The sequence below is a fragment of the Humulus lupulus genome, chromosome 6 (assembly GCF_963169125.1).
Source record: "Humulus lupulus chromosome 6, drHumLupu1.1, whole genome shotgun sequence".
Classification (NCBI taxonomy): domain Eukaryota; kingdom Viridiplantae; phylum Streptophyta; class Magnoliopsida; order Rosales; family Cannabaceae; genus Humulus; species Humulus lupulus.
The window spans coordinates 8623630-8649955 of NC_084798.1; the positions used below are offsets into that span (position 1 = coordinate 8623630).

Here is a 26326-nt window from a genome sequence, read left to right on the forward strand (position 1 = left end):
AATAAGTTATATCGAACTGCCCTAGTTCGACTACCCATTTTAACAATCGCCCAGCCGCCTCAGGTTTTTGGAGGACTTGCTGAAGGGGCTGGTCAGTTAGAACTGTGATAGGATGGGCTTGGAAGTAAGGACGTAACTTCCTAGAGGCTAGAATTAAGCAATATGCTAACCTTTCGATTGGCGGATATCTTAATTCTGCATCGATCAGCCTCTTGCTTACATAGTAGACTGCTTTCTATACGCCTTCTTCCTCCCATACAAGCACCGCGCTAGCAGCAACTTCAATAATCGCCAGATAAATAAACAAAGTTTCTCCTTCGATTGGCTTTGACAAGATGGGAGGTTGCGCCATATGAGCTTTCAAAGCCTGGAATGCTTGCTCGCAGTCTCCCGTCCATTCAAACTTCTTATTCCCCCTAAGTAGATTGAAGAATGGGACGCACTTGTCTGTTGATTTCGAAATGAATCTACTTAGGGCTGCGATCCTTCCGGTTAAACTTTGTACATCTTTGATCCTTTCTGGCGACTTCATGTCGATCAGGGCTTTTATCTTGTCGGGGTTGGCCTCGATTCCTCTTGAATTTACAATAAACCCCAGAAACTTCCCTGATCCGACTCCAAAGGAACATTTAAGGGGATTTAACTTCATCCGATATTTGTCTAACACATCAAAGCACTCTTGTAAATCCCTCACATGTCCTTCTGCCTTTTTGGACTTTACCAGCATGTCGTCCACGTATACCTCCATGTTTACACCGATTAGCTCCTTGAACATGTGGTTGACAAGCCGTTGGTAAGTCGCACCTGCGTTTTTCAGTCCGAAGGGCATTACTTTGTAACAGTATAAGCCCGTATCGGTTCGAAAGCTGGTGTGATCCTCGTCAGGGGGATGCATGCTAATCTGGTTGTAGCCTGAATATGCATCCATGAACGAGAGGATCTCGTGTCCTGCAGTTGCATCGACCAGCTGGTCGATCCTCGGGAGTGGGAAGCAGTCCTTTGGGCAGGCTTTGTTGAGGTCTGTAAAATCCACACAGGTCCGCCACTTCCCGCTAGGCTTGGGGACCAGCATCGGATTGGAGACCCACAATGGATAAAACGCCACCCTGATGAACCCATTCTCCTTTAGTCTTTTGACTTCTTCTTTTAAGGCTCGTGATCTATCTTTATTGAGCAGCCTTCTCTTTTGTTGCACGGGTGGAAAGGTCTTGCTATATTCAGGACATGGATGATTACTGCAGGATCTATCCCAACCATGTTTTTATGCGACCAGGCAAAAACCTCCCTGGTTCTTTCGCAAGAATTCCACCAGTGCATGCTTCGTGGTAGGCTCTAAGTTTTTCCCAACCTTTACGACTCTGGTTGGGTCTTCTTCGTCGAGTTGGACCTCCTCCAGGTCCTCGTCTGGTCCAACATTTTCTTCAAAATCCCCAAAGCGAGGATCTAAATCTCCATCCTCACTTTGGGCAACACCCTATTTGGTGACTTCATCACCGGATTGGGTTGGTGTGTCAACTGCCATCTGCAACCTATCAGAGGAGGTGCCCTTCTTTGCCTTTGTGATCGAAGCGTTGTAGCATTCTCTGGCTTCCCTCTGGTTCCCCAGCACGCACCCTACCCCTGCGTCTGTTGGGAACTTCATGGCCAAGTGCCACATAGAGATGACGGCCCATAGATCAACCAGTATAGGTCTTCCAATGACGGCATTGTATGCCGAAGGACAATCGACCACTACAAAAGTGGCGAGTAATGTCCTTGTAGCAGGCGCTGTACCTGTCGTCACTGGGAGTTTGATTAATCCTGTGGGGGCGAGTCCTTCCCCAGAGAAGTCGTATATCGTTTGGTTGCAAGGCTCCAAGTCCTTGACGGACAGTTTCATGCGTTCCAGAGAAGACTTATACAGGATATTCACTGAACTTCTTGTATCGACTAGCACTCTCTTCACCATCATGTTAGCCATCTGGAGATCCACGACCAGCAGATCGGAATGTGGGAAACGGACATGTTGGGCATCGCCATCAGAGAAGGTTATCTCACCTTCTTCTGACCGAGCCTTCTTTGGAGCGCGGTCCTCCACATTCATCATCTCAATGTCCTGGTCGTGGCGCAGGGTTCGAGCATACCGTTCCCTGGCCTTTCCGCTACTTCCCGCGAGGTGCGGGCCTCCACAGATGGTTAATAGTGTGCCAGTCACGGGGGCAGGCTGTAAGGGTGGCGAGCGTTGGCGCGTGGGCGCTTGCTCGTTGCTACCCGGAGCTTCTCGTTGGGAATTTCCCGAGGCCCGTACGTATCTTCTCAAGTGTCCTTGTCTAATAAGGAACTCAATTTCGTCTTTCAACTGGTTGCATTCATTGGTGTCGTGTCTGTAGTCGTTATGATATCGACAGAACTTGGTTGTGTCTCTCCTCGAAATATCCTTCCGAATGGGACCAGGTTTCTTGTAAGGCACACTAGAACTTGTGGCCTGATAAACCTCTCCCCCAGACTCGACAAGGGCAGTGTAGTTAGTGAACCGCGGTTCATAACAATTACCCTTGGCTCATTTATTTTCGGAGGTGGAAGGCTCATTGTGCGGCCGTTTTCCACTATTTTTACCATTGCCGTTACCGTTCCCGTTGCCTTTGCCGTTGCCATTGGGTTTGGACCCATTGGCGGCCTTGGCAGGTTCGGCAGCCTTCTTGTCCTTGCCTGAGGGCTTTCCATCGTCGGCAATGGCTTCTTCGAGCTTAATGTAACGATCAACTCGGTCCAAGAACTCCTGGGTGGTTCTAACCCCATCTTTACGAAGGCTCTTCCAGAGGGGCGAACGGCGTTTTACTCCTGCAGTTATAGCCATCATTTTTCCTTCGTCTCCGACCGTTTTCGTTCCAGCTGCTGCTCGCGTAAAACGCTGGATGTAATCCGTAAGCGATTCTCCATCTTGCTGGCGGATTTCCACCAACTGGTTTGCTTCGGTCGGATGCACACGACCTGCATAGAACTGTCCGTAGAACTCCCTTACGAACATTTCCCAGGAAACTATGCTTGCAGGAGGGAACTTAAAAAACCATTCCTACGCTGCTTCAGAAAGTGTTGCAGGGAAGATCCTGCACCGAGCGTCTTCGGACACTTTCTGAATGTCCATTTGAATTTCAAACTTGTTGACATGGGACACTGGGTCCCCAAATCCGTCAAAGTTTGGGAGAGTAGGCATTTTGAACTTGCTCGGGGTTTCGGCATTAGCTATCCTTTGCACAAAAGGAGTGCCTTTCCTCCTATCGTGGTCGATGTAGGATATCCTTCCCCCGACCAGCTGTTGCACTGCCTGGTTGAGGGCGTCTATCTGGGCTTGCACAGCGGCAGGAATCGTTGTGGCCTCTGTTGCTGGGGGGACATTCTCACCGTGCTGCTCGCGGCGATCGTTGAGTATATCTCTCAGGTCCTCCTCCCTTCTCCGCTGCTCGCCACCCTCGAGTCGGTTGAAGACATTATTTTGCCTGGGCTGCCCCCCAGCGTCCCGTCTGTTGGGCTGGTCATCATGAGGTACCTGGCTCTTGCCTTTACCTCTTTCTCCGTTCCTCCCACCAGCATTTCCCTTTCCTGAGTCGGCCTCATTATATATGTGGTCGTCTCTGAACCTTGACTGGCTATGGTGGGATCGACTGTTCCCTCTATTCCCGTCTCTGGCAGAAACGTCCTGAGCGTTAGAGGGTGGCCTGCGCTGGTCGCGGTGTCCCCGTACATTATCATGCCGTGGGGGACCTCGGACCGCAGAGCCTAACTCTAAGTCCCTCCTGTTACCAGGAGGGTACTGACCTCTGTTCGGTAGGTTTGGCCCATCATCCCCATGGCGTCTGGGACTGCGAGGCTGATGCTCGGCCCTATTCTGTCTTTGTTGCGGGGGATTACCCTGAGCAGCTTGGGATGGTGGCTGTGCCTTAAGGTCCAGCGGGACATCGTCATGAGGCATCTAAGGCTGCTCGGGCCTTTGCGGACTTGAAGGCTGGATCATTTGGCTAGGATTGGGACCCTTCTGAGGTGGCCCATTCACAAGTTGGTCAGGCTGCGAGGCAGGTGCGGCCTGATTTCTAGCCAAAAGCAAGGCTGTCTCGAGGGCTGCCATGGCTTCGCTCTGGTGGCGATCCACCTCCGCCTGTCTCTCGCTCAATTCCGCGCGCTGCCGATCAATCTCCTGCTGCTGCCGCGCCATAACTTCAGCGGCAGTCTCCTGACTGGCTCTCAGACTAGCCAGTTCTTCCTGCAACGCGCCCAGGGTACTTTTCAACGTTGCATCATCCATTTCCTCCTCCTCAAAATCTAGTTGTGGCTCATCCTCCGCCATGCTTGCAGGAGGAGGAGGAGGTGGCGGGTTCGAAGGTGCAGCAGCGGCCGCCTGTCCGGTTTTCTTTCCAGCTTTCGCCATTAGTTTTCTTAACAACGATAAATCAAGCTCTCAATGAAAGTACCAGAATGTTGACCCAAGATTTGGCCAACTGACACGGAGTCAGAATATGCTTGATATGAATGAAAGAGATAAGAAGAACGTAATGGCAAAAGTAAATAAGACACAGTATTTTATAGTGGTTCGGCCCCAGGATCTGGTAATGACCTACGTCCACTTAGAATGATATTGATATAAGAATCAGAAGAGTGATCAAAGAACTAGGGTTCAATGAGTTTCACTAACCTCTCAAGAACAATACAATATTCCTATGAGAATTATTATAGTCTCAAATGATTCAAAAGCCAAAAGTCCCTTCCTTGAGCTATCTCTTGCTATTTATAGGCTCAAGGGGGATTACAAAAGATTGTTACAGATATTCTTTCCTGAATAATCGGATACTCAGGAGATTGTGCGAGATAAATTCGGGATCGTCAAAGATCTTCCCATTAATGTTGCCTTGTATGCGGAACTATCGACCAGACTGGTCACAGGTAAGACCGAGTCGTTTATTGCTTCTAATACGTCTTCTGATCAATACTCTAGCAGAGCGTTTCCAGGTGTCAGTCACGTGTCCAAGGATCACTTGCCACGTCATCAATGCTAATTTTTTGGATAACATATATATATGATTAAAGTGCATCATTTTTGCCCCTACCGATAGTAAAAAAAAAATATGTTTTCGATACGTGTTGAAATTATAACCTAATTTTTTTATATGACAATATACATTGTAATTATAGCTGGTATCCCTTAAGTTTTCGTGAAATTTCTAATAATTTACGTTATTGAAAATAATATTCTACTGAGTAAGTTGCATGGTATATAAAAAACAAGCATGAGTGCTACCAATTGTTTGAATCTTATTTGCAGTATCGTAAATTATTCAAAATTTCATGAAAATTAGTAGAATGTCTACTATAACTACAATGTACATCATCATATAAAAAAATTTAGTTGTAGTTTATCCATGTGTTTATAAGGGCAAACGTGATGTCTCTACATAAGAATTTCCCTATAATTATGTATAGTATTATAATTAGTAGATGTAATGGTACAATAATCTAGTTTAGAATACAATCACAAATATGTAATACTTAAGTTATGACTTTCTATTTCCTTTTTTATTTTTTATTCTTAATGCATGAAATTAATATTTGTTTCAAAAATTATAATTTGAAAAAAAATATTAATTAATGTATATTAAAATCTATATTAATTTGGTTTCTTAATATAAAATCACTAAAATAAAAATATATGTAAAAATATCTAATAAATAGTATTCTACAAATATAAAAGATGTACAGCAGCAAAATGTAAAAAGTGTTGTATTTTATAAAATCTATGGAGTTCCCTTTTTTTTTAATTATCTATTAATTCTTTTTATTTTCAAGGAAAATATAATTTGGTACATCCACTTGGTGTTTGCTCATACTTTCGGCATTATTTGGGAAATATACATATCAGTATAAGATTTAATAGAAATTTTCTATTAAAACAGATGCTGAAGGATTGATTAATTCTATAATGGTTGTTTTAAACTTTTAAAGTACGTAGATGCTATATGAGCTAGTAACTCTAAACAAATAAAAATATTACCATTATACTACTAGTGTACATTAAAATCTACACTCTTTAATCAATAGTTTTTTACTTTTTTTGAAAGAAAAAAATGAATTTCTCTTTTATTGACTAATATAGGAACCGTAAATTTTGTAAAAGTGTGTACATTCTACTTATGGATGATTTAATTACCTTCATTTCTACACAGTTAAATTATCTAATTACTTGTTGAGATACCTGTAAGAAAACCTCTTAAAGCTCAGAGTGAGGTGGCAGGAGGTTAATCTCGTTGTCATTGTTTGAGAGCTTAGTCATTTCTATTTTTGTCAGCTTATATCTCTATATTTATTTGTCTGAGTTTTCTTTGTTCTTCATTTGGTATCATATTTCAGTCTTCCATGGCATCTTCGTCTTCCGCCAGAGCCTCCTCTGATAATGCCTCATCTTCTCCTGGATCTAAGCTCTCATTTTCTCTGTGTTATCAAGTACCTGTATAAATAATATCAGGAAAAAAAAAAAGTACCTTTTATTTGTTTTGATGCTTTAAAAAGATAAATAATAGTTTTAAAAAGATAATGAAAACACATTATATTAAAATAATAGTTAGTAAAGTTGAGACCTGTCATCTCTTACGAAGAAGAAGAACGGAGGCACCCACCAAATCCATCGCCACCGCAGTAGACTTCTACAATAGATTAGTGGTGTTTCCTTTTATACCCTTCTCTGTAGCATACATATTTTTTGATGCTTTCTTTATGGTATCTGGGTATTGATTTTGTGGAATCATGACTTTGAATGTGAGAGTAATTAGCTTTTAGACATTTAATAAAAAATAAAAGTATTTACAATTGTTTAGAACACCAAAGTATACTTTAATAATCCAAAAGTTCTTGTTCAATATATTTTAACGGTTTGGTTTGTTTGGGTTTTTGAAATATACTTTTCAAATGTTATGTGTATGAAGAAAGTTCATGTTATTTATTTGATTTTTTCTTCTGTGTTTGTGTTTACTTGTGCATTGGAGAAGGGGAGACATGATACTGCATACAGGTGGTACAACTGATCAGATTGAACCAGAATCATTTGATGTTGATGAAAATGATTCATTGCCCCCTATTGCACCAGAATTTGATACACAGGAATATCAGTTGGCAGGTTAATTTCAACCAATATGACCTGGCATCTCAGTGGAAAATAATCCACAGGAGCATCATCCAATGTTGTCCCGAGAAGGCAAAAATATACAACTTGTGAGATGAGCATAATTGAAGCAAACGAGGAATCTTTGTCAATTCCAACAGATGAGCATAGTTGAAGCAAATGAGGAATCTTTGACAAACTATTCTGGCAATAGGTTACAACTTAAACAATAAAAGACAACATAAATTATGATGTTATCAGTAGATATCTTTATTAGTTGGTCCACTTCATGATGCTCTTCTTCAGTCTCCCAATTTTCACTTTTACTCTCACAAGAATCCAATCCATGGTGTTTTCAGTGAAACGAAAAAAAGCATGCCTCCAGTTTCTGTTGAAAACAAGACTCCCAATTACTCCCCATAATCCAGCTGCATATCCAAGTGTTACCACACAGTAAAACCATATTCTTTCGATCCTACTTTCTTTGTAGTCATCATCATCTTCGTGGGCATTTTTTCTCCAATCATCATCTCCAGAACATTTCTTTGGCAATGGGGTTCCACACAGTTCATCGTTGCCAGCATAGATATTTGGATCCTCCAGTGTTTGAAGTTGAGGTCCTGTTGGAATTTTGCCTGACAGATTGTTGTAAGACAAGTCGAGCTTGTTTAGTGACATTAAATTGGCCATACTTTGTGGAATTGCACCAACAAGTTTGTTATATGACAAACATAACTCCTCTAATACTGATAATTTTCCCAATGTTTCTGGAATGACCCCATTCAAATTGTTATGTGACATATCTAACATCTTTAAGACTGATAATCTTCCGATTGTTTTTGGAATAATCCCAGTCAACTCATTCTCAAAAAGATTCATTCTTCTCAAACTCGACAATCTTCCCAAAGATTCTGGAATTGACCCTATTAATTGATTGAAGGATAGATCTAATACTTTCAAAAATGAAAGCTTTCCAAGTGATGATGGTATTGGACCATATAATAAATTATGGGAAAGGTCAAGGTACCTTGAAAATTTTAGTTGCTCTGACCAATGATAACTCTACAAAATAGAGTTATTTTACCATATTTTATATGTTAATTATTGCTTAGTTCTTGAGTTTTTAATTAACTTATTAAGTTTTTATGTAATTTTTAATTTATTAGTCTTTTTGTAGTTTTCTAGATTTTTATATGTTTTTATGGTTATTATATTGTAATATGTTGTAATTTAATTATTTGAATTATTGTTGTGTGTTTAGTGGTAAAAATAAATGCATATTTATTCAACTTAAGTGTCAAAACAAATTAAGTTTAAATTAATATTTTCTTTAAATTAATGAGATGTATTTGTATGTTGAAAATATTTATTTGAAGTTAATTTATACTATTTTATAGAAATTAATTTGCATTTTTATTTAAAGGAAATCAATGATGGAAGTGGCATTTGTGAAAAGAAGGCAAAGAAATTGGCACAAGGCCATGTACTCCATTCAGCCCCATGGCCCAGGCCCGTTGGCCTTCTTCAGCCTTCAAGCCTCTCCTCCAAGCAGCCATCAGCCATCTCCACGCCAGCCGTACGCCCAAGCACAAAACCGGATCACTTGCCAGCTGCCCACCAAGTCTTCTCCTCAGCCTGCATGACCATCAACCTTCACCCTCATCAGCTCTCCACACCGTCCGTACGGGCCCAAGCAAGCTTCAATCCTTTGGGCCAGCTCAATGCCGCAAGGCCCAAACCATGCCAGCAAGCATCTCACCACCACCACCACATAGCGCCAGCCCAGATTTTGGGCCCAACTCCACCTGCGCCTGCCCAAGGCCCAATCCGAAAGACACTCTCCAACCGTGTGCCTGCCACCAGCCCATTTATTTTTCTTGAGCCCATAAATAACTCAAGTGTACCATTTGTCCCCTTGTCTAAAAATACCACCTTTTTACCCACTTTTCTACACATTTTTCACCCAAAATCATCATCACTCCTATAATTTACCCCTATTTACCATATTATTATTAATTTAATCAATTTACTTAATTTAAATTGATTATTTTAATAATCTCATTTTGGCTATAAATAAGGGTTTTGAAGACCATTTTTGGGGTGCTTAATGTTTTGGTTACCATCTTTTTCTCCCATTTTCTCTCTACCATTCTCTCTTCCATTTGGGTTTTTTAGAGCATTTTGCAAGTATGTATGTCTTTTATTTTGTAATTTCTACTCAAGTTATGTGCTTCTAATCTTTTTCATAAGATTATTAAGATCATGATGAAGCAACTTGTAACTAGGTAATATTTATGTTGTATGTTGATTTCCATTGTAATACAACAAAGTTTATGGATTTTTCTTCTACATATATTTCTTTCATCTTAAATATCTTGTATTTTAGATTGTTAGAACATATTTACACTTTGTTCTTCATTAGTGCATAAACATAATATTCTTTGTGTAAGATGTGTCATTAAATTGTACACATCCATGCTTAGAACAAAAATATTATGTTTTGCCTTATAAATAATGTTCATTGATTTATTTGTTATTTCATTATATTGATTTACACTAAATGCTTTGAAATTATAATTTTGAAAAGTGAAGAAAAATCCTATCTTTTTATAAGAAATTTGTGCTTAAAATTATAAATCTTTTTGGAAAATGATAGTTTAAAATATTTTAACTATCACTAAAACTTGGGAATCAATATACTAATAAATATTATTAAACTTACATTTTGTGGATTCTAGTATCTTAATAATCTTTTCTTTTAACACTTATTTTCTACTCATTATTGCTTTATTTTTATTCTCTTAAATAGCTTTATTTTTCAATCTTTTATTTTATGTTCATAATATTAAAACTTATCAATCTTTGGAACTAGGTTAGAATTTATTACTTTTGATTTAAAATAGTTTCATTTTCGATTTTAGACAACTCCTTTGGGTTCGACATCCTTGCTTACGATCACTATTCTATATGGACGATTCGTGCGCTTGCGATATATAAATTTTTAAACATACCCGTTTTGGGTCCATCAAGTTTTTGGCGCCGTTGCCGGGGAGTTGCAAGAGAAAAGAAACAAAAATTATCTCAAGGTTAGTAAATTCTTCTACTAGTTATTTTAATTCTTGCACTTAAAAAAAAATAAAAAAAAACCTAAAAAAATATATATCTATAAAAAAAAAACTAAAAAAAAAGATAAAAAGAAAGTTGGGACGGTTCAACCACCCATAAAAAATATACTTATATTTCTATATTTATTGTTTTTTTTTAGTGACGGCACTTGTGCCTCCTATCTATCCTTTTATTTTTTATAGTCGATGGCACTTGTGCCTCCTAGTTTTGTTATAATTTTGTTGTAATTTTATTTCTTTTATATCTTTGTTAGTTGACGGCACTTGTGCCTCCTAACATTTGTTGTAATTTTCTTTATTTATTTTGTTGTAATTTTTATGTTATTTAATTTCCGCAAATTACTAGTTGATGGCAATTTTTGCCTCCTAGTCCTCTATCTTATGTTTAAGTTGATGGCACTTGTGCCTCCTAATTTTTACCTTAATTTTGTTATGGTTGATGGCATGCTATGCCTCCCTACTCTTGTCTAAATTTTAGTCTTATTTAATTTTTGCCTTATTTTTCTTTGTCTTCTTTAATATTTTAGTGTAATATTGTGAAAAATACTTGAAAAAAAAAAAAGAAAAGAAACCTAAATCTTGTCCTTTCACCATAAGCAATTCTTGCTTAAAGGAAATTTGACCAAAATTCCCATCCGCCCCTACTAATTAACCTCGGGGAGTTGTTAGTAGTGCGCGAGTAAGTGGAATCAAATAGGCCTGGGGACAAGTAAACCATAAGAATTATTGTTGTGAAATCTCTAAAAATTCTAAGTATGCTCTGTGGTTGCGGTTTTAACTGATCTTCCACATCAGAAAATTGTTTGTTTGAGATTATCCTTGTTACCTTGTTTGTGAAAATTGTATGCATCATTGGGAACGTAACTCTAAAAAACGATTGGTAAAAAGACGTTTATCTTTGTTTGAAATTGAAAGTGTTAGTAAAAATTTGAGCATCATGGAACCTATTGCTAATATTGTTGATGAAACTGTTGTGCCTGAAAAAACTTTGCTTGAATATTTTGCACCTATTTCATCTAATGCTCCTTCATGCATTGTTTTACCTACTACTTCTGCTACTCATTTTGAGCTTAAACCAGCAATCATTCAATTGTTGCCATCTTTTTATGGGTTAGATAGAGAGGATCCTTACATGCATGTCAAAGATTTCTTAGAAATTTGCTCAACGTTTAAATTTCAAAAAATTTCTGATGAGTCGGTCAAACTAAGATTGTTTCCTTTTTCATTAAAAGACAAATCAAAAGCTTGGTTAAATTCCCTTCCCACGGGGTCTATAACTACATGGGATCAACTTTATAATAAATTCTTACTGAAATTTTTTCCTATGTCTAAAACTGATAGTCTAAGGAGAGAAATCTCCGAGTTTTTTCAAAAAGATAATGAAGAGTTTTATGAATGTTGGGAAAGATTTAAAGATTTATTATTAAAATGTCCTCATCATGGTTTTGAAAAATGGAGACTTGTAAAATATTTTTATGATGGTTTGACTCCCTCTAATCGTCAAATGATTCAATCTATGCATACTGGAAAATTTTTAAAATTTCAAGGACAAGAGGCGTGGGACGCCCTTGAAGATTTATCTGTCAATTCACAACAATGGAATTATTTTGATCCTAGGTCTAGGTCAACTAATTCACCAAAAAGAGGAGGAAGGTATGAAGTAAAAGAAGAATTAGACTTAAGAACGTTCTTAGACAAATTAGCGAGAAAAGTAGAAGCTTTAGCCATAAGCCAAACTATAAACTCTCCAATTCAACCTAGAAAAGATGTTTGTTCTATATGTTCTAGTCCTTGCCATAATGCCCAATCATGCCCTTCCTACCAAGAAGCCTTTTTCTGAGGAGGCCAATGCTCTTCATTCTTATGGGAAACCAAATGATAGCCCATTTTCGTCCACCTACAATCCAAATTGGAGAAACCATCCAAACTTTTCATGGAGACAAAACCAACCCCAAATGAATCAAGGGCACCAATACAACACACAAAACCAAGCTCATGCCCCACAAAATCAACCATATCCGCAACAAAGAAAACCTTCCTTAGAAGATACTTTACAACAATTTATGCAATCCACCCAACAAATCCTACAAAATCAATCTCAATCTATTACCAAACTCGAGACACAAGTAGGACAACTCGCCACTGCTTTAGCTGATAGAGAAAAAGGAACATTCCCTAGTCAACCTATCCCTAATCCAAAAGGTCAATATGAGATAGGAAAGTCTAGTCATAATGGAGAAGTCAAATCAATTTCAACTCTTAGGTCTGGAAAGAAAATTGTCAAACCCGATTACATACCCGAGGTTGAAAACGAAAAAGAAAAAGAAAAGAGTCAGCCTCCTAGTTCTAATCTCAATGACTCATCAAACAAAGAAACTCCAATCCATCCTTTCATTCCAAAAGCCCCATTCCCACAAAGATTACTTCCAATTAAAAAAGGCAGCCAATATAATGACATCTTAGAAGTTTTTAAACAAGTTAGTATCAATATCCCTTTCTTAGATGCCATTAAACAAATTCCTGCCTACTCTAAATTTTTGAAGGATCTTTGTACTGTTAAAAGAAACACTAATGTTCCTAAAAAGGCGTTTTTAACTGAACAAGCTAGTTCCATTATTCAATATAAGAGTCTTGTTAAATATAAAGATCCTGGGTGTCCCACAATTTCATGCATTATTGGTGATCATTTTATTAACAAAGCTTTACTTGATTTGGGTGCTAGTGTGAATTTATTGCCTTATTCTGTTTATAAGCAACTTGGTCTTGGTGAGCTAAAACCTACCTCTATAACTCTTCAATTAGCCGATCGTTCTGTGAAAATTCCTAGAGGCATTATAGAGGATGTTTTGATAAAAGTTGATAAATTTTATTTTCCTGTTGACTTCATTGTTCTTGATACTCAACCTGTAGAAAACATGCATTCTCAAATTCCTATCATTCTAGGTAGACCATTCTTAGCTACATCTAATGCAATCATAAATTGTCGTAATGGTGTTTTGAAATTATCTTTTGGAAATATGACTGTTGAATTGAATGTTTTTAATGTTGCTAAATCTGTTGAGTGTGAGGAAATACATGAAGTTAACATGATAGATAGTATATGTGAAGATGATGGAAATGACTTACTTGACTTTTGTGAAAAATACTTTGGTATGAACTTACATGTTGATGACTCTAATGATGATGTGAATTCTTTGGTAGAGTCTATACCCTTACATGAAACCAAAGTTGAACCTTTTTCACCCTTAGGTCATGTTCAATCAATTTCTGAGTCTCCAAAGTTAGACCTTAAACCTTTGCCAGAAAATTTAAAATATGCTTTTCTAGGAGAATCTGAAACCTTACCTGTTATCATAGCTTCTGCTTTAGATAAAGAACAAGAAAACAAGTTGTTAGATGTCCTTAGAAAACATAAAGAAGCCATAGGTTGGACCATTGGAGACATTAAAGGAATTAGCCCATCCATATGTATGCATAGAATCCATCTAGAAGAGAATGCTAAAACCTCTCGGGAATGTCAAAGAAGATTAAATCCAAATATGAAAGAAGTAGTTAGAGAAGAGGTCATAAAATTGTTAGACGTAGGTATCATTTACCCTATTTCTGATAGTCAATGGGTTAGTCCTGTTCAAGTTGTGCCTAAGAAGTCTGGGATTACGGTTGTTGAAAATGAAAAAAATGAATTAATCCCTACTAGAGTACAAACGGGGTGGAGAGTGTGCATAGACTATAGAAAGCTGAATAATGTTACTAGAAAAGACCATTTTCCATTACCTTTCATTGATCAAATGCTTGAACGATTAGCTGGCCATGCATATTATTGTTTTCTTGATGGGTATTCGGGGTATAACCAAATCCCCATCGCCCCAGAAGATCAAGAAAAGACTACTTTTACATGCCCTTTTGGGACTTTTGCCTATCGTCGCATGCCTTTTGGATTATGTAATGCACCTGCGACCTTTCAAAGGTGTATGATTTCAATTTTTTCTGACATGGTTGAAAGATTTCTTGAAGTATTTATGGATGATTTTTCTGTGTTTGGTTCCTCTTTTGATGAATGTTTGCACCATCTTTCACTTGTTTTAATTCGTTGCAAAGAGAAAAACCTTGTGCTTAACTGGGAAAAATGTCATTTTATGGTTAAAAAAGGAATTGTTTTAGGTCATGTAATCTCATCTGATGGAATAGAAGTTGATAAAGCTAAAGTTGACCTTATTTCAAAACTTCCCCCACCTAAAACTGTGAAAGAAATTAGATCATTCTTAGGCCATGCCGGTTTTTATAGAAGATTTATAAAAGACTTTAGCAAAATTTCTCGGCCTTTATGCCATTTACTTGGAAAAGAAAATGCTTTTGTCTTTGATAATAATTGCCATGTTGCCTTTGAAAAATTAAAAAATTTGTTGACTACTGCACCCATTATTCGACCTCCTGATTGGAAAATACCTTTTGAAATAATGTGTGATGCTTCTGATTATGCTATAGGTGCTGTCTTAGGACAAAGACTTGAAAAAATACCTCATGTAATTTACTATGCTAGCAAAACTTTAAATGATGCTCAATTAAATTACTCCACAACCGAAAAAGAATTGCTTGCTGTTGTTTTTGCATTGGAGAAATTTAGATCTTATCTGTTAGGGTCTAAAATTATTGTCTATTCTGATCATGCTGCATTAAAATATCTCTTGTCGAAAAAAGATGCTAAGTCTCGTTTGATCCGTTGGATCCTGCTTTTATAAGAATTTGACTTAGAAATACGTGATAAAAAAGGATCTGAAAATGTTGTTGCTGATCATTTATCTAGACTAGTTGTTGAAACTATACATGATTCCACCCCTATCACTGAAACTTTTCCTGATGAACAATTGATGCATGTTTCTTCCTTGCCTTGGTATGCTGATATTGTTAATTATTTGGTCACTAAAGAAATACCATCTCATTGGTCTAAGCATGATAAATCTAAATTTTATTCTGAGGTGAAAAACTTTATTTGGGATGATCCTTACTTGTTTAAATACTGCCCTGATCAAATAATTAGAAGATGCATTCCAAACTGTGATCAATCTAAAATCATATCTTTCTGTCATGATCATGCATGTGGAGGACATTTTAGTGGTAAGAAAACAGCTGCTAAAGTTTTACAATGTGGTTTTTATTGGCCTACTATCTTTCATGATACATATGTTTATTGTAAAGCTTGTGAACGTTGCCAAAAGTTAGGAAGTTTAACTAAAAGAAATATGATGCCTTTAAATCCCATTCTTATTATTGACATATTTGATGTTTGGGGCATTGATTTTATGGGACCATTTCCTAACTCTTTTGGTAATCTTTATATTCTTGTTGGAGTTGATTATGTGTCTAAATGGGTTGAAGCTATTGCATGCCACACTAATGACCACAAAGTTGTGCTTCGCTTTTTAAAAGAAAATATATTTTCCCGTTTTGGTTCACCGCGTGCTATCATTAGTGATAACGGTACACACTTTTGTAATAGGCCATTTGAACATTTGATGAAACAATATGGCATTACGCATAAAGTCTCAACACCATATCACCCACAAACTAGTGGTCAAGTTGAAGTGTCTAATAGGGAAGTTAAGCACATTTTAGAAAAAACTGTGAATCCAACTAGGAAAGATTGGTCCTTAAGACTCACTGATGCATTATGGGCGTATCGTACCGCGTACAAAACACCCATTGGCATGTCACCCTACAGACTTGTGTATGGGAAGGCGTGCCACTTACCTGTTGAGTTAGAACATAGAGCCTTTTGGGCAATTAAGCAGTTAAACTTTTCTTTAGACAAAGCAGGTGAGAAACGAAAGCTTCAACTAAATGAACTAGACGAAATTAGAAATGATGCTTATGACTATTCAAAAAAGTATAAGGATCGCATGAAATTTTACCATGATAAAAATATTTTGAGAAAAGATTTTTATCCAGGTCAGAAAGTCCTTTTATACAACTCTCGTTTGCATTTATTCCCGGGCAAGTTACGCTCTAGGTGGTCCGGTCCTTACATTGTTCGTATTGTTTTTCCACATGGAGCTATTGAAATTGAAAATCCTAAAAATGGTGATATATTTAAAGTTAATGGACAAAAATTAAAACCATTTTTAGAATTAAAAACTGATGAAGTGGATGAGATACTCCTTGAGGACCCTGTTTACCATGCTCTTTGATTCCTATGTGACCGTGATAACTTGTGTTTTATTTGTATTGTTGTTTTCTGTGTGATTTAATTTTTGTTAGTACTATCTTGTTCTTTCTTCGCAATGCACAATATCGAGGTACGACCATTCTAAACTTTACACTCTTGTCAATTTTAATTTATATTTATATTTTGACACATTGAGGACAATGCTTAAATTAAGTTTGGGGGTATCGAGTTTTATTGTGTTTTATTTATGTTATTTATGTCTGTTTGAAAAAAAAAAAATTATATGTTGTTGTTTGGTTAATTTTTTGTTTTATTTGTTCATTTTCAAAAAAAATTCAAAAAACAAAATTATTTAAAAAAAAAAAAAAATTTGGTGATATTTTTCATTTTCAATGATAAAAATTCTGATTGAGTTTGAAATTAATCCTCTTAAAAATATTAATAATTTTTAAGCTTTGTTTTTAATTATAGGGTCAATTTTGCTTGTAACAAAAATTACATTTTTCATAAGCACTCTTATTTCCTATAAGTTTAAGTGAAAAATAATTTTACTGAAAACCTATTTTCTAAAAGCAAAATTGACAATTTAATTAATTACATAAGCTTAACTTTTATTCATAATAATTTCTGAGAGTTATTTTCATTGTGCAATTTTTGAGAAAATCATTTTTATATCACCAATAAAAATAATAATATGTGTATTTTAATTTTTCTTTTGCTTAAGGACTAGCAAAACTTTAAGTTTGGGGGTGTGATAACTCTACAAAATAGAGTTATTTTACCATATTTTATATGCTAATTATTGCTTAGTTCTTGAGTTTTTAATTAACTTATTAAGTTTTTATGTAATTTTTAATTTATTAGTCTTTTTGTAGTTTTCTAGATTTTTATATGTTTTTATGGTTATTATATTGTAATATGTTGTAATTTAATTATTTGAATTATTGTTGTGTGTTTAGTGGTAAAAATAAATGCATATTTATTCAACTTAAGTGTCAAAACAAATTAAGTTTAAATTAATATTTTCTTTAAATTAATGAGATGTATTTGTATGTTGAAAATATTTATTTGAAGTTAATTTATACTATTTTATAGAAATTAATTTGCATTTTTATTTAAAGGAAATCAATGATGGAAGTGGCATTTGTGAAAAGAAGGCAAAGAAATTGGCACAAGGCCATGTACTCCATTCAGCCCCATGGCCCAGGCCCGTTGGCCTTCTTCAGCCTTCAAGCCTCTCCTCCAAGCAGCCATCAGCCATCTCCACGCCAGCCGTACGCCCAAGCACAAAACCGGATCACTTGCCAGCTGCCCACCAAGTCTTCTCCTCAGCCTGCATGACCATCAACCTTCACCCTCATCAGCTCTCCACACCGTCCGTACGGGCCCAAGCAAGCTTCAATCCTTTGGGCCAGCTCAATGCCGCAAGGCCCAAACCATGCCAGCAAGCATCTCACCACCACCACCACATAGCGCCAGCCCAGATTTTGGGCCCAACTCCACCTGCGCCTGCCCAAGGCCCAATCCGAAAGACACTCTCCAACCGTGTGCCTGCCACCAGCCCCTTTATTTTTCTTGAGCCCATAAATAACTCAAGTGTACCATTTGTCCCCTTGTCTAAAAATACCACCTTTTTACCCACTTTTCTACACATTTTTCACCCAAAATCATCATCACTCCTATAATTTACCCCTATTTACCATATTATTATTAACTTAATCAATTTACTTAATTAAATTGATTATTTTAATAATCTCATTTTGGCTATAAATAAGGGTTTTGAAGACCATTTTTGGGGTGCTTAATGTTTTGGTTACCATCTTTTTCTCCCATTTTCTCTCTACCATTTTCTCTTCCATTTGGGTTTTTCAAGAGCATTTTGCAAGTATGTATGTCTTTTATTTTGTAATTTCTACTCAAGTTATGTGCTTCTAATCTTTTTCATAAGATTATTAAGATCATGATGAAGCAACTTGTAACTAGGTAATATTTATGTTGTATGTTGATTTCCATTGTAATACAACAAAGTTTATGGATTTTTCTTCTACATATATTTCTTTCATCTTAAATATCTTGTATTTTAGATTGTTAGAACATATTTACACTTTGTTCTTCATTAGTGCATAAACATAATATTCTTTGTGTAAGATGTGTCATTAAATTGTACACATCCATGCTTAGAACAAAAATATTATGTTTTGCCTTATAAATAATGTTCATTGATTTATTTGTTATTTCATTATATTGATTTACACTAAATGCTTTGAAATTATAATTTTGAAAAGTGAAGAAAAATCCTATCTTTTTATAAGAAATTTGTGCTTAAAATTATAAATCTTTTTGGAAAATGATAGTTTAAAATATTTTAACTATCACTAAAACTTGGGAATCAATATACTAATAAATATTATTAAACTTACATTTTGTGGATTCTAGTATCTTAATAATCTTTTCTTTTAACACTTATTTTCTACTCATTATTGCTTTATTTTTATTCTCTTAAATAGCTTTATTTTTCAATCTTTTATTTTATGTTCATAATATTAAAACTTATCAATCTTTGGAACTAGGTTAGAATTTATTACTTTTGATTTAAAATAGTTTCATTTTCGATTTTAGACAACTCCTTTGGGTTCGACATCCTTGCTTACGATTACTATTCTATATGGACGATTCGTGCGCTTGCGATATATAAATTTTTAAACATACCCGTTTTGGGTCCATCAACCAATCAGGCAAAGGACCACCCATTTCGTTATAGTCTAAACTTAATATCTCTAGATTATATTTGACACATTTTCTTGAATTTTGATGAGGCTCTAACCCTTCTCTAATTTTGTTATATGACAAATCTAATACCTTCAAGGAACAAGCATTATTTATTATGTACAGCAAGCCACCTTCTCCTTCAAAGCTATCATAATTATTCCATACAAGATTAAGGTAAACAAGGCTCTTAAGATCACCCAACCAGGTTGGAATTGAGGAACTAGTAGCATAGAAGAAGGTGGACGAAAGATCAAGTACTTCAAGAGAAGTCATATTTTTTAGATCATTAAGAATTGATCTTTCAAGATGATTCCAGGAAAGGTCTAGGTATCGAACACTAGCAGAGAAGGTGGAATTGATCGAACGCCAAGGAAAATTGACCATATTTAGACTACAACCAGGTAGGCTGATATGTGACAGAGAAGGAAGGTTGGTAAGTACCTGCATTAAATCTGATGCATTCGAACAATTTACCGAATTCATATCAAGGTATTGGAGAGACAAAAGATTTGAAGCCCACTGGAAAGTACGAGTATTAACATTCAAAAGACCATTAAGATCAAGAACTTGCAAGCTAGTAAGATTTGCAAATTGAAGAGAAATCAATCCACCAAAACGTGCATGAGACAGATTTAGATACTTTAGATTCTTCATTGAGCCAAAGAAGTTGGGAATCTTGCTATAACTGAAGTTGTTTCCGCTGAGATCCAAGTAGTTGAGATGTTGCAGCTCCAACAAATTAGAGCTCAACTCATTAGCTTGTAAGTCAGGCAGATGAGTATAAGGTGAATATGAATATGAATAATCTTCATTGCAGTCTACGAGTGGATATGAATAAGAAACAAGTGGATATGAATAATTTGAAAATGAGAAATTCATTGATGAGGATCTGAGATGGAGCTTGACAACATGACCCGTGGTTTCATTGCAGGTTACTCCTTTCCATTGGCAGCAATCTTGACCTTGCCAGGAGGACAACTTGTGTGAAGGATCTTGAAAGCTTTGTTTCAAGTTTAGGAGAGCTTGTCTCTCTTTTTCGATGCAGCCAAAGGTAATACCACTCATGTTTGATATGCATACACAGAGAAGAACCAGGAACAATAACATTTCTGTGCTATGATGCCTCCCCATGTTTAATCCAAAACAGGCTTTCACTTGGTCTCTGTGCTACAAAACAGTGCATAATATAGACTTGTTTGCCGAAAGCTATGACTAATAAATAAATGATAGTGTAATAGTGCCAAATTATATTAGGACTTTTCGGTAAAACAAATAAGAACAAAAACTAAAAATGTCAAAAATACATGTACATCTGTTTTGCTTTTAATATCTCTTTCTCTATAAAAAAAAATGTATTTAACAGATTGAATATACATTTAAAACTAATTAATAATATAATAATTTAAATTTTTAGTAATTATATTAATATAATTCAGTTATTATAAATATTATCATTATTATAATATTTAATACAAAACAAAATATTTAATAATTATATTAATATAAATTCATATGTTATAAATTATTATTATATAGAATACAAAATAAAACAATTAATACGATAGCATAAATATTTAGTAATTATAAAATTAATATAAATTAAATATTATTATTATAATAATATTTAACACAAAACTATTTAATAAATAAACCTTTATAATATTAATATAAATTCAAATGTATAAAATATTGTTATTATAACAATATATAATACATAATCTTAATTTTTATAAAATTTTGATAAAATAAATATTTAGTAATTAGATTAATATAAATTTAATTGTTATAAAATATAATTATTATAATAATATATAATACATAATCTTAATTTTTATTAAAAAAATTATCATTTGTATTTAAAAAGAAAACATGCTATTTTTTATTACTTAATCTAACTTATATAAATATATATTCATATTAAATAACAATAAACATTATAAATACATTATATATTGGTGTCATGCGAGTAGAAATATTTCTCTTTTATAAAGAATAAACAAGATTTTACTCCAATCATTGAAGTGTATGCTTTGAATAATATCATAAATATTTTGTACATTGTTTATGATAGTTTGTCATCTAAAAAGCTATTATATTATTAAAATTAATCAAATGTGCATTGCATGTTGCTTGCACCTAATAAAATTATACTACAAGAGAATTGAATAATTTTCATTTATTTAATATGATTATTTGAATATAATATGTGAAATTATGCATTAGGTACTTTTGTTTTTATAGAGTATACCTGTATTACCATTTATTATTAATAATATTCATTTAGTATTCTTAATATAAAAAATTAGTTAAAATAGTACCTTTCGTTTGAATTAGGTCTACAAATTTTTCAAAAAATTTATTTTGGAATTGGTTTATTTGAGTTTTAAGTATAAATCTAATAAATTATTTGATTTAATTAAGTTTTAATTATTTTTATATTTTGTAAAAATATGATTTTAATTATATTATAATTTTTTTTTTAAAAAAAGTATAAGATGGAACAATTAGAACATGCACGTGTCAAGATATTTTTTTCAAATCAATTAATTAATTATAACATAGCTATTGAAAAGTTGTTGACCAAATTTTAAACTTACGAGAATTATCTAAAAACAATGAATACCATGTCAATACATACCCATAAAATATTAATGTAAATGTAATTTTCAATTGAAAAAATGATATTCTCCCTCAACTAAAAGGCACCTATTTTATAATATAGGGTAGACTATTTTATATTTGAGTAGTGTTGGAGTTGGAGAACCCATAGTAATGCCTAATAACAATGCTTTTTATAATATAAAGACCCAAAATGTCAAAAATTCACATGCTTTCTTTCTGTTTCCAAAGAATCTCTACTTACTTTACTTGATTGAGATATAAAATATTCTTAATTTCTTATTATTTTTTACCTAATTGCAATATTATGTTTGAAGTTTAATTAACCATATGATCTTTTTATATGTAAACATTAGACAAGACACTCTAAAAGTGTAAATAACACTTTATAATCTTTGGTCGTAAAACTTCAATATGAAACATATCAAAATCAACACATACTAAACTGAAAAAAATAGGTAAACTGCGTAAAAACGTAACATGTTGAATTGCTTTGAACTATTCTAAGAAAAAAATGCAATTGCTATTTATAGATGTGAGAAGATATATATACACAATCCAAATACTGAATAAAACTATAATGAGGATCGAAAATAGAGATCGTACCTCAGCCAAGTGACCTGAAAACTCAATGTTATAGACGTTCTTTTTCTTTCTTCTATGTTCTTCTAAGTTCTCTAACACTTTTATAATAGTTGTTATGTTATAACTTTCTGAATTGAGTGACTGAACCTAGCAAAAAAAACGCACTATTTATAACCAAGCTTTTCATTGGAACTTTTGGAGCCGTTACCACTTGAAATGAAATACATTATTAATTGAAAACATGTTTTTCCAGGAAATTACATTGAGACATAATTCTTTAATAATATTTTAATGACAAAAAAATGTTTGGACCACCAGATTTTGGAAAATGAAAGGCTTTGGTTACTTCTCTCACTTGGTCCATACATTTGATATTATCCTTCATTGAGAAATAATGCTTGTTATATCAATTATTGGGAGAGAGTTATTTATTAATTTTTAATGTCCTCATTGTAGACTAGTTAGAGGAACTAATTTATTTGTCAATACGATTGATATCTTCTTTATGAATTGACACCATTTATGGTCTTTTAAAGTGACACATCATGCATAGTGTATAACTCTAAAAAAAAATGTATATTTCTAGGAAAATGAGTACTGTGATCAACTTCCTATTTCAATTTCTTAGTCAACATTTGTCTCCAAAATCACGCTGGAGTATTTTTTTTTCCAAAAAAATTTCATGACAATTTTAGACTTAATTTTTGTGTGTTGGTTTATTATAATGTTGCATTAATCACTACAACGGTGTAAGTCTGCTATTTTCTTTTCTATCCTAATTATTTGTTTTCGTTTTCTTATATGTATAAATATATATCAATGAACTAGATTTATTTATATAAGCTTGCTAAATTTGCAAAGCACTTCACCGTAATTAAGTTCACATAATTATATGAAGGGAGTTGCACTGATTTTGTTGACACTAGCCCAATACATATTATTATTATTGTTCTATGAAGTAAATGCTTGAGTTGAGATTACTATACTATCCAAAGCTTAAATGGAAATGCTTATTATTGTTGTTCTTTTGAGTCAGTGGTATAGGCATAATAATAAGTTCAATACCAAAATCAACTGGATCATATCTTGGGTGGTAAACTAGGCTCCAAATTTATTTGGGTAGAATTAATGATTTCTCATCAGTCTTCATGATAAAATTAAAAGGCATGTGAGCAAGCCAAGTGGAAGCTTCTGATTCATCTTATTATGTAATTATTATTGCATGAGAAAAATCTTTTTTTTTTCTACTATTAAGTCTCCCCAAGTTGTAATTTTAAATTATTTATTAGGTAAGAACATTTTTGGTATCCTCTGTTTTTGGCCGAGTACAGTTTTGATACTTTTTATTACTAATAATTGTAAAATCAGTCAAAAATGGGACTTGTAATTATGTCCAATTTTTGCACATATTTTGTTTTAGGCCGTGGCACGCATTTTCCAAGCCGCAGCCTGCAACGTCGTTTTCAGATTTTTAATTACTTTTTAATTCGAATTTAATTGAGACTATAAAATATTATTAGGGTTAATTTTATATTAAAGTTTTGATTATGGTTTTTAGAGAGAAAAAGACTCAGAACGGACTGAAGAGAAAATTACAACACTACAACACTATTGTTCATCAATCTAGTTTCTTTTCTTCCCTTAATCTCTTTAATCTTAATTGTGAATATGTTTGTGATTATGATTACTATTATGGAGTAAGTTCTTTTTAGGTCAAGTGTTAACTCAAAACACAAGACATGAATTCTTGATTGTTGATAATGAGTATTATTCTTTAATTTCTCTCAATATTAAATTGTTTCTATTTTTCCAATTGAATGTTATGAATTTTGTGATTTCTTGTTAGGTGGCCAACTAATTAAGGTTTTACATTATTCAATTGTCATCTTAGAATTACTACTCTCCTAATAGTTTAGGATTTTAAGTGTAAGTGATAAATTGCAATTGATAGTGATGTCAAAAGAATTGTTGATTGTTATGGAAAATAGAACCTAGGTTAAATGAATTATATGCTTCATTAATTTATTGCATAGATTAACTTGTCTCCATAGGACTTAATGCTTTATTTAAGTTAAATAGATTATATGCTTCATAGATTTATTGCTTAGCTAGAAGAGTTAATTATTGAGTATTTCACCTTGATTACTTGTAATAGGGAGACTGAGATAATTATCTGCTTCAACGTTATCTGCAGGATTTATAGTTTAATTGAAAAATTAGAATGACATTTATTATTAGTGATTGAGAATGAACGTTGAAAGTGGAGATTTTTTTTTTGGAAAGTCAATATGTATTATATTGCTCAAAACCAATTACAAATTACAACTTACAGCCAAGACCAATTAATTACAAGCTCTATATAAAGCCTCCACCCAATCTTTATCTATCCTAGTCAAAGACTTTGTATTCATGTATTGAATTCTATTACAAACATTATAAGCTATGTGTTTAGCTATAACTTTGACCATCGGAAGTTTATTATGGTCCCAAACAATACTATCTCTACTCTCCCAAATGAAATAACTTTGTTGAAAGTAGAGATTAACCTTGAACTATTTTTTAATATCAGTCTTTATTTGTTTTCTAGTTTATTTTATTTAATTTTGAGTTCAAAATCTAAATTTCTTTTTAAGTTTTAGTGTTAATTATTGAATAATAAAATGAACGATAACCCTTGTGAGTTTGACATGTACTTGTTATTATACTAAAATAATTAAAAATATTTTATAAAAAATAATTGTTAAATTTATTGCGGTACACGACACATATCAAGCTGCATGTGCCCCTTTTCTTTTTATTGCGGTACACGACACAAATTTATTGCGGTCTTCACACGCTTTACGTGTATGTTACTGTGAATTGACTAATTTTCAAAAAAGAGTTTGCATATAATTAAGTTTGTTATTAAATAGTTCATATATATATATATATAAATTTAATTGGACAGAGTAATGAATTATCAACATCATTCACAAATAAATGCTCAAATTATTATAGAGGAATAGTTCATGTCCGCTTTTTCTCTCTTCCCCGGCCGCATTCCCAAGTTGTTTGAATATTAGTAATAAAGAAATCTCTTAGAAAGATATACATCATGTTGTCACTTTATTATAAAGTCTTTGCAGAAATATTATTGTGTATTAATTGGATGTTAGAGGTAATTTATTAATACGAGATTATATGAGAATTTTAAAAATTTAATCTCTAACTTGATAGAATTGCACGGATGAGAATTTTTACTATTTATATATATATATATATATGAATACTTTTACCGTTTATATCTTATCCGGTGCATATTTTATATGTTTTTGGTTCGCAAACAGTTTTTAGCTTGATTTTTTTTATGATTGTGTTTATTATAATTATTTAGAGTATTTTGTAAAATTTGAAAAACTTTTGAATAATTTACTGTGCTGAAAACTAGGTTCAAATAGATTGTTGCACACGTGACTAATGTTTTTATGCGCGTGGAAAATAGTCTCATATTTCAGTAATGTACATAGTTTTGGAGGAATTTTTAACATCGCGAATCATTCAGGGGGCACGATCATACAATAGTCATAGTTCAGGAGATAAAAATATTATTTATTCATTAATTTATTATTATTAATTAATTTAATAATTTATTAATATTATTATATAATTATTTATATAAAATAATAATAAACACATTTTATTAATTAAGTTTTATTCTAGGGACTTTCAACTTCCACACTCCATAAATATAAAAAAATTCATGACCCTAAATGTGTGACACTTTTCAATAAGAAATTTCGTAGTCTGTAGGTGATATAGCATGCATTGTTGATCACTTTATATAAAGTACTATAATCGAAACAACACGACTATTTCATTTTGTTTAACTCTATACACTTAATTAAAGAAGGAAACAAAATATCCCTAAAGTTGAGTGTACATGCATATCAATTCAGAAATTTG

At 33.7% G+C, this 26326-nt stretch overlaps 1 protein-coding gene and 1 non-coding gene across 2 annotated transcripts; both read right to left on the bottom strand.

The window, feature by feature from the left end:
• Nucleotides 1-11587: 11587 nt before the first annotated feature.
• Nucleotides 11588-11694, bottom strand: LOC133787286 (small nucleolar RNA R71). The gene has a single exon (XR_009872316.1). It is a non-coding gene; the product is annotated as a small nucleolar RNA R71 (small nucleolar RNA).
• A 7363-nt stretch (nt 11695-19057) lies between these two features.
• LOC133781588 (receptor-like protein EIX1) lies at nt 19058-22522 on the bottom strand. The gene is made up of 2 exons (XM_062220622.1): nt 22406-22522; nt 19058-20347 (listed from the first exon to the last, which is right to left on the bottom strand). Exon 2 carries the CDS (start codon nt 20309-20311, stop codon nt 19073-19075), a length of 1239 nt encoding a protein of 412 aa, XP_062076606.1. The 5' UTR covers nt 20312-20347; nt 22406-22522; the 3' UTR covers nt 19058-19072.
• Nucleotides 22523-26326: the final 3804 nt, after the last annotated feature.

Coding starts and splice junctions, on each gene's coding strand:
- LOC133781588 (XM_062220622.1), bottom strand. CDS start 20,311: ATGGGGAGGCATCATAGCACAGAAATGTTATTGTTCCTGGTTCTTCTC.